At 40.5% G+C, this 10,299-nt stretch overlaps 1 protein-coding gene across 1 annotated transcript; it reads right to left on the bottom strand.

Moving 5' to 3' along the window:
- Positions 1-4,618: 4,618 nt before the first annotated feature.
- RWDD3 (RWD domain containing 3) lies at positions 4,619-10,094 on the bottom strand (the record flags this gene model as incomplete). The annotated part of the gene is made up of 4 exons (XM_079535334.1): positions 4,619-4,733; positions 4,832-4,947; positions 5,634-6,118; positions 10,010-10,094. The coding sequence occupies 4 exons, from the start codon at positions 10,092-10,094 to the stop codon at positions 4,619-4,621; spliced, it is 801 nt and encodes a 266-aa protein (XP_079391460.1).
- Positions 10,095-10,299: the final 205 nt, after the last annotated feature.

Genomic DNA, 10,299 nt, shown 5'->3' with positions numbered 1-10,299 from the left:
TGAGAGCCACATCACCAGTTCTTGTTGCTGCTGTCTGTTCCTTTCTAACACCTCCACTTCTACCAAATAGAAACCATTCTCTGGCATAGCTCTATCCATACAGCTCCACTTCTCTTCAACTTCTCACAAGGGCAGCACTCTTACGATTATCTCCATTTGCTTTAAAAAGAACTGCTTTCTCTATCATTTTTGCTGAAAGGTATTCATAGCATACACTTCCACAAAAATGTTCCCCGCTTCTGTAAAATACTCCAAATTCAGTGCTCAAGCAGAGACCAACAACAATATTTTGCATTTTCTTTTTTCTAAGTGCATCCCAAGAACATCACGTGTACACAAATGATTTTACCCCCTTTGGTCTTAAAATCATGGCCTCGATTTAGCACTGCAGTATTCCTTGTGAGTAGCAGGAGTGTCACCTGTACCAGGAGTGGCCCCACCTGGGCCTAGAGAGCATCCTGCCTTCAGCCAGCAGCTATGCAGACCTACAGCAGTAACAGGGAATCACCTGCTAAGGTCTGCTCAAGAAAACAGTGATCATTTCACTATTTCCCATATAAATCGGTCATTTCTTATCCTCAGAAACATCAGAGTGGACAATAAGAAAACGTTGTTCTTATGCAGAAATCTTCTGTCTCTAGCTTAATCCTAAAGTGGCTCTTCCCATCCAAGCTATTATATCATGGGAAATGCTGATAAAATGTTTACCACAATTCCACAGTTAGCCATTTTCTAATGGAGGATACAAACCAATCACTTCCATTATGTTGTTTAAAGAATGCAAAGAAAATCAAAGGTGTAATGATTGCTACTTTATTAGCATAAAATTAAAGCATCTGAATACCTAATCGACTGAAAATGCAAGGTATTCATTTTTTTTCTTAAATGAATGTGAAAACATCTCTTTTAGGCAATTTCTTCAGTCTCACTGAAAAGTTGTCTTTGCTTCAGGTTTACATTATGGGGTTAGAAAACATGAACTAATGTTGATGTAAAAGCCTATCTGTGACAATAGCTCAGAACACTAACTGCAAAATGCTATCAGTGTATTTACATTTCAAGCTCCATTTATGCTGATATTTAAGCACATAAACGTTCATGATATTATAGAACAAAAAATTAAGTATACCTACAAAATACAAAAACCAGAACAGAGTGCAGCCAGCACTTCATGTGTTACGGACAAGAAACTAGGATAATAATGGTTAGTAATATTGTGAGATATATGAAAGCTGATTGCTGCAACTATGTTCATAATACAAGACATTTCCATTTTAAACTCTGAGAGAAATACACTAGGTGCAACATTTCATCAGCTTACTTCAAATGAACTCTAACACCATTATGTTTCTATTTTCACAGATAAGCTGAACAAACCAGGGACATTGGGTTTTAAATCATCCATATATGCATTTTATTAAACTGTTTCTAAAAGAAACCATGTAAACAAAACATTTTTCCACTATGACTTGGTTTCGTTTGTTGTTTTGTTTGTTTGTTTGCTTTTAATTTGAGGCTCATTACAGCTCTTCTGTGCATAATTCATTCTAACGTTGTGTGTCATTCATACAGAAATAAGATACAGTCTTGTTATGGGAAAACGACATAAAACTATAGAAATACAAAAATTAGCTTTATTCACACACCAAAAAAAAACCAACAAATCCACTTTCTATTAATTTTTTAATCAATGATTTTCATCTTACAGTGTCTTGTCTCCCTTGGAATAACAAAAACAAATAGGGAGCAGGGAGGGAGGAACCTATAATCTTGAATGAGACTGAATAGGTGGAGAGGGGAAAGAGACTTACAAACTCCCAAAAATCCCAGGATGATGCCCCTCAGAAAAAGTACTGCCCTCATCTGGAACTCTGCATTACTTCCACTGAAGCCATGAAACTATCCTGGTTGGCTGCTCATACAGATTCCTTTTCAAGATCTATCAATTACAACCCTTATCTACAGCCCATATATATTACAAATAATGTTTTCAAAGATGATAAAGAAAGAAGGGAGTTGAATTCCAGTGCCTCCCTCTAAACATGCCTTATAGTAACAAACCTGCCTGAGACATCTAGATATATCTCTGGAAATAACAGGCGCCCACCCAAGGCTGGGGGAAGCACATCCTTCTGTGGAGCAGAGCACATCTCATTAAGATTAGAACAGATGCTCTGGATGCACTGCATTCACATAAGAACAACTGTGCAAGTAGGGCTGATGTTCAGTTTGAGTTTTTACCCCAGTGTCAGTGTACCTTTCTTACTCCATCTTTTGTTTTCTTCACACTTAATAAAACAAGGGATTCATAGAGACCAATTAAACCACAGTTTTATCCTAAAAAAACTTGTTTATCAAGTCATCAGTCCTACTGCTACAGCTTTCATTACAGCCTGACTTCCACAGCAAGGTATGATTACATGGCTGTGCTGCCCATAAGGAAGCATGCATATTTTTACTACACTTTTTCTTTAAGTCTTAAATTCTACTCATTCCAAGTAAAATGAGGTTAACGATTGAAGGAAGTTCTAACAGGTTTGATGAACACAGGTGGCAGACTGAGAAGAAAAATATTACTGATCCTTTAATGATTTATGCAGATCATAGCCAGTATCAGACACAGGGAAATCCCCTGGGAAAGCAGTCATGAGTGCCTTGCCTACAGGAAAGGTTTCATGCGTACAATTTAGACACAAGCCAGACCACAGGAAATAAGACTTTACTAAACAAACTGTTCAAAGATTGTTTATATTGTAATATTCACAAGAAAGTTAGCTTTTTATTTGTTAAAACATTTTTCTGTGCAGTTTTTTCTTTTTTCTTTTTCTTTTTCCTTTTTTTTGCAAGTAAAATGTGTTACTCCGGTAAGTATATATATTTCACTTACTTTTCAGACACTGAGACATGCCCTCTTAACAATTCTCGGGAGCTCTGGCTTCGTTTCCTCGCATTTTGTATTTCTATGTCTCTTTCACTTCCTTTGGAGGGAGGAACATGCACCACAGCATGCATTTCGATGACTTCTGTGCCCCAGGGGCTCACAGGCTTACCCATCTCTTTTACCAATAAATGCAAACATACCATCTGTTAACAGACAGCTGCAACATTCTTCCAAAAGAACAACCTTTAAAAATATTGTTTACTTGTCTGAACACAAGATATCTCTCCTATCCTTCAAAATAAGTGACTGATTGACGGGTAGGCAAAAACGTTTGCTTTGACAGAATCAGACTGACATCAGTTTTCATGTTCTTCTTTGCTGTCTGAATAGTATCAAGCTGATCAGATTTGTAATTCTTCTGAAGCACATCAAATCAAGCATAAATACCACAGTACTTTCTGCACTAGACTTGTTTATCTGACCAGTGTAAGTTAGTAAGTAAAAAAGTCACCTGTGATAATGGCACCGTGATTGTTTTCTATATTTCTTTCTATGGCTCCTGGAATACAAAAATCACCTAGCTTCTTTGAAAAGCCCTGTCCAAAGAGTTAAACAAGAAGGCATCAGGTAAAAGTAACATTCCAGAAAATGCTGTAAACACGAGTTTACAACCAAGTGTGACTGGAGCTGGAGCTGCTTACCCCACAAATGGCTTTTCTAAAGCAGCTAAATGTCATAGCTTTTACAGTAGTGAGGAAGAAGTTTGAGAAGAGTCTGCACCTACACTTGCAAGAAAGATAGCCATAACTGTATGCCTCAGTTACTTTTGCAGTCATACACAACTTGAGATCATGTGACAAGGAAAATCATGCCATTCAATTCCCAAAATTAACAGAAAGAATATTCAGCTGATTTATATGCAAGCTGGGTAAGGCCCCAGCTAGACTTAAATAGCCAAGATGTTGATATGGGTTGGAACAAAGTTCCTTACTGTTCTATTTCCAGAACACCAGAGGATTTTAAAGATCTGGCTGAGGACATACATCCACCAAAGAAAACACTACAATTGGCTTTCATCTCAGCTGATATACAGTTTTTAAATCAATTTAAATTCTCCACTTCAGCGGTTTTATACATTTTACAATAAAAACTAACATTAAGAGAAACATTTCTAGGATTTTTACATCCGAAGTCACATGAGCTCTTTCTTTAAATCAACATTCAAGTATTTATAGATTCAAGTAAATAAAGAAATGTTAGCAGACAAACACCTAAAGGTTGTTAAGTATATGCTGTCCTCTCATGCTAAGATCTGTTTGCTATGCTTTTTAGAAAAATACTTTTACATAGGCTTCCAAAATGAAATTAGTCACAATTTCTAGCAAGCCATTATGGAAGACCACCATCACAAGAGATGAAAAACAAAGCATTGAAAATCAGGACTGTAAAACAGTTCAATTGAAAGATTATTATTCTAACACTGTTTTCTCCTAATATTTCATATTTATCATGCAAATATCATAATTAATTCCACATTCTTCTGAAAAAGTTATAGTATGCACAGAAGTCAAAAAATCAATTCTTAATGTATATGTTGCTTTCTCATTATTGCAACTCCTGTTGGTTTTTTTTCTTTTTCTTTTTTTGTAGATAAGTTTGCTTGTCAAAATAGTCTTTATTTCCCAGAAGAATCTGCAGTCAAATACTACTTTTCTCATGGAGTCCAGTGCTTTATTTTTATTTTAAGAGAGGAGGCACAAACTCAGAGAAGAGATTTGCAAGTCCTGCAGTTTCAAATTCCTTTTGTAGCTCATCCAGCGTTGAATATTCTTTGACTTCAAACATCTGAAATCTACATTGTACAAGAGAAACTCATGAATATGCCTCGGTTTGTCAGAATGTAATTATCGATTCAGTTACTTTTCTATCCACAACAGTATTAAATTATACCTTTTATGCTGTGACTGTACTTTTGTCTCACACAGTACACTAATCATTTTCTCTTTGCATTTCTTTCCGCTCGAGTCCACATCTACCTTAGAAGTTTTCTGAAGAATCAAGTACTCCTAAGTGTCAAAAAGAACAAAATATTAAATGTCAGCCAGCATCTTTGAAGTTTAGTGAAACTCAGAAATCCATATGAAACAAAGATCTTTTTAGAACACAGTAATCACATATTGAAAGTTCATCCCAAAAAATGCATGCCTGTTTCAACACATCACCTTGAAGCTGAGCACAGTCTTAAATAATCTAGAAAACATTGAGTTTGAAAGATCAAAACTTTCTCTTCCAGTATCACCTTATAAGGCCTGCCTAATGCAGCAGGACTACATAAACACAAGTTCAAAAGTACAGTAGGAGCACCACTGTACTTGGTGACAAGGAAGAAGACGGCTAGGAATTAACTACTAGTATCTGTTATTACCTTCCGATCACAAATTTCCTGGCTTCGGGGTTACTTCGTGGGGTGTTTCAGAAACAAGGAGACTGACTCTAGCATATTACAGTCAGGAAACATAGGGGAATGCAAGAGCAGAATCCAACGGGATATGAGCCACAGGCTTCACTGGTTTCTTTCTTACAGAATAACTTATTTTTCTTAAACATGGAATCAAGTTGTTGGGCCTTCCTATTATCCTATTGATCAACCTGCTTCCAAAATTGCTAATCTTGGAAAAACACACAGAAAATATTCAGACACAGGTTTCAGTAGTAAATCAATAGAACTAGTCAACATTCATTGTTCCTGCACCTTAATGTTGCTCTTGTCACCCTGAAGAAGAATCAATATTATCTTGCCCATGAACATCAGTCTTCCAGTCAGTTTTAGATCTGAAGCCCATTTTTCCACAGTTCTGACGTATTTTGCCTTCGCTCTCATGTGATCTAAATGCAAAAGGAGCATCCAGACAGCATCCTCTGTACTTGCCCCTTTTGACAAAGTGGTTTTTTCATTGCAAACTGTTGCTGGTTGCTTAATGATATACTTAAGATGCTGCTGTATCCAAAGAACCAGTTCATGCACCATGGGTTCAGAAAGATGCTTCTTCGCTTGTTCAAGTAATTTATCTTTTATGTCCATACACTGGGCCCTTGTAAGCTGATCTGAGCTAACAGAAATTTCTGGTAGAGTTGATGGATAATTGACTGGTAAACGAAACAGCAGCTTTAAAAGTATATCTGCATCCAGTAGCTCTTTCACGCTGATTTGAATTCTAAATGTGACTCCATCTGTTTCTGGAAAGTACAAAAAATAAACATTAATAGTTTGCTTAAAGTTGAAAAACATTATTAAGTTTTGCTTTCATCTTTTATCAATTCAACCCAATGTCATTCTGTACTAAAAACATAGTGTTTTTCTTGGAGGGATGAGGAGGTGCAACCAACAACTGTAGCTTCACTTGCAGGGAATCCTAAAATGAAACTCTTCCATATCATACTGGAAGGAAAATTATTTAACACATTCCAAAAAGCATTCACACTTCTTGGCTCCTTTAAAGTCTACTCAAGCCAGTAACAAAGAATTGTCCTAAAAACTTAAGTCGGCTTCTACAGCTCAGCAGCAGCAACAAGGACAAGTGGAAAGAGGGAAAGAGCACTGCTGTAACTGCTCCTAGAAAAAACAGTAGGGCTTTTACCATCAATGCCAGCACGGTCTTGTGTATTTTTGAAGATTTAACCATTCAAAGGCAGTTTAACACAGAAAAGAGACAAGGAAAGAAAAAAAGTTACAAATTCTTCATCCCTTGCAACTTTCTGAGAAATTACATTTAGTTCTTTTGTCGACTTCTCCACATTCTCAACAGTGGGACTGAGACAATCAAAATATCTCTGTTGTACATTTGATCCAAAATACTACACACATCCATACATATATCCATATATATATCCATAGTTCATGTTTATACACCTGCATAGGTACTCAAAACATGTTCTCAGTGTACTCCAGAACAGAATGATATTCAACATGAAAAGTATACAGCGTAAGCATACAGGAGAAAAGACCACATCTCCTGATATATCACATAACTTAAATCAGTGAATATGAAAGGACAGTAATTCCTGCAATAAACCCCTTCTTGTTTCACAGGAAAAACAAAAAAAAAAACCAACACAAAACTTGATAATGTGAAAAGAGGGGACAAAGACCTAACCTCCTCTGCAATCAAAACAGAAGGTATCAGATAAAAGGTGAACTTCCTCACATGTTCTCTGCTTCACCCCTTTGATGCATTCCAAACACTTCACCCCAATTCTCACAAAAATTGCTACCGTGTCAGGCTGATTCACTCTAGGAGGGCAGGAGAAGCCAGATTTGAAAGGGAGACGAGAGCTGAGATGAGTTTCTGAGGAGCTCTTTTGAAGTGACGTGCTGCCTTCCCCCCCACCTTACCTTCCTTCACATGACAGTTAGCTGAATTATGTCTGATTAGCATTGCTGACACCGCTAACCAACCTCAGCGCTCTCTGTGACTTTATATTTAAACACTGTGAAGTGAAAGACACTAAAAGTGACTTGGACAGACAGATATACTTGAGAGAGCTTAGCCAAAGGTCTGCTTCCAAACTTCCTTCCTGACTCACACAAAGAATACTCAAAGGCAGAGCAGTCACAAAATAAAACGAGCAAACCCTCCAAACTCAATAACTGAAGTACAGCATTACGATAGCATGAGCTGCCAGGCCCCCAGCCTCTGGCTGAACATCACTATCACCTGATGCCTGCCCAACAGCCGCTTCATTTTACACCATGTTGCCTATATACTTTGAAACACAAAGCCTACAAGTGAACTGAAGAAGCAGCCAGGCCAACCTTGCTCCTTCAGCAAGGACCTGCCACTGCCATGCATGCACCCATTTGCCTGCCACATCCTCACACCTTTCCCTACACGATGGCCTCAGAGCAGCCGTGCAGCCTCATGTCCCAAAGCAGATTCCTCTGAGCCTGGCCACGTCCATTTACATCTGCTTCAGACTTACTTTTAAAAAGGAGAACTTGTTCAAAACATGTGGTGTGCAAAGTTTATTTAAGCACAGTGGTGCCCACATTCTGCACCAGCCTGCACTGCAGACTGCCGGCAGAACAAAGAGTGACACTTGTCATCCTTTGTAACAAGGCTCTGAAGAAATGTATCCTTTGTTTGCACACAGTGCAAGGTCTGAGTCGCCTTCCCAGCAAAATGGTGATTATTTCTGAAATAAAGGTTTGGGTATGACCCCTATTGGCATTTAATGTGCTAATACGACTAAACTCAATACATTTTAACCTATTTTCACCCACAGCAGCACGCTTATCAGTATATTTAGCTCTAGCATACTTCAGATTTTTTCTTATGTTCCATGACAGCCAGACAGATATCCCCCTCCTCTCCTGCCCAAAGGCATTTTGTGCAACAAACGCAGACTATTTTTATATTCAGAAAATGGCATCTATTAAAGTACGAGCTTGGAATATATAAATATATTTTATAGCAAACTGGATAAGTAAACCAGAAAATAACAGATTAAGAGTACATTATGGATTTCTATCTCTAATGCTAATCTTTCTAAATAGACATGGAAGGTAAGAACGATATGCCGTAATTAATTTACTTAAATTCATCAACATGTTGGTTTGGTTAAAAACATATTTTATATTCTGAATATTTCATTATCAAATGCTGGGCAGCTGAGGTAAAGCATTTTCTTCTATTCCTCAAAGCCATAAACCCTCAATAGGCTCCTTTTTGATTCAACAGATCTACACCCAAATTACTCTTAACATATGAGAGAGCAGAATCTAACAGCCTCACTGAAGTTACCCCCATGCACTGTTTTGTCAATGACAATTTCTATGGTTTGAAAAGTTTAAGCAAATATAAGTTTGTAAATACAGCAAAACCTTACTTTAGACTAACTTACGGCTTTCATAACTCCAAAACAAAAATTCACAACATAAGAAAACTTCCAACAATCCTATAAGGAAGCTTTTCAATTCCAGCTGAAAACAATGGAAATCAATCAGATATTCATGGTCCTAACATATCATGGGAACAACCTCACAAGGTCACACAACACTAATACAGATATACCAGCCTGTCTGTATTGAGCATCCATGACACTTCACGATGTCCCTGGAAGGCTTCTAAGCCTTTTACATCCTGGTAGTTTACTAACTCGAAAACATTCTGCTGTATGTGAAGCAGAGAGATGGAGAGACAGCCGTGCATACACAATGTTCAGATACGCTGACATTTGTTACAAGTATCTGTTAAGCCTAGATACTGTATTTTCAATTAGCGCCTGAAATAACGCATCTGAACTCAATGTCTTTTAGAAAACAAAACGCAGTTGAGGCGTTTCATCAATTGCATTTGAAAAATACACCTCTAAATGCCCACTGAAAAAAAAAAAAAAAAAAAAAAAAAAGACAACCAGGGCAAGAGGTGTGCTGCAGATGTAGACACAAACCTGCCCCACTTGTAGGCTACCCCGGCTGATTGTTCTCCACGCACGCACTGATATCTGCGTCCATCGGAGGCTGTCTACCCGCCTTCCTTTCAAATAACGGCCTACTGTTCTCCGGGGATCTATTTCGACGGCTATTTTCAAATAAAAAAATGGTGCTTATTCAATGAATTTCTTAGTAACCATTAACAACGAGTCACCGCAGGGCAGCCCCGTGCCACTGCACACCAAAGCAGCAAGGGCTGTTCACACAGCAGCGGGGACCGACGAGCTCAGGTCGCCCGAAGCCCAGCTCAGGCTGCCCAGGGCCACGGCCCGGGATCCGGGGAGGGGGACCCCGAGACAACCCGTGCCACTGAGCTCCTGGCCTGCAGCATCCCGGAGCGCTACAGATCTGCTCGCTCTCCACCCTACGGCAAACGCGCAGCACCAGCCAGCCGCACGCCGCCGTAAACCCAGCGAGCACAGCCGCCGGAGCAGCCCGCGCCGCAGCCCGGCCCCGCGCGAGGAGCGGCCCCGCAGCGCCTCCTGTCGTTGCGGGCGGCCAGCAGCGCACCAAGGCGGACGGCGGCGCTCGGAACCCCCGTGGAAGCGGCCGCTGGGCCTGGGGCAGCGGGACGGCGCCGGGTCGAGCGGGAAGCGCTCGGGAACCGGGCCGCGCGGAACAGCAGCCGCCTTCACCTGAGGTCGCCAGCACCTCGCAGGCGCCCGGCTCGCAGTAGATGGCGGCGAGGGCCGAGAGTTCCTCCAGCGCCTGCTCCGACATGGCCGCGCCCGCCCGCAGCCGGCCCCGCCTGCAGCTGCGCCAAGGGGCGGTGGCACGGCGCGGCCTTCTGCCTCCCCTCGGCTTAGGCGGGCGCGGAGGGCCGTGAGAAGGGCAGAGAGGTGCGAGGGCGCGGGACCTGGGCCAGCCCCGAGCCAGCTGCCGGCCGCAGGCTGCACCGGGGCGGAAGCAGAGCCTCAGCTGCCGC

The sequence above is a fragment of the Tetrao urogallus genome (assembly GCF_951394365.1).
Source record: "Tetrao urogallus genome assembly, chromosome: 5".
Lineage (NCBI taxonomy): Eukaryota > Metazoa > Chordata > Aves > Galliformes > Phasianidae > Tetrao > Tetrao urogallus.
Note: the sequence above shows the minus strand (reverse complement) of the source record. Positions and strands in the feature narration are given on the sequence as shown.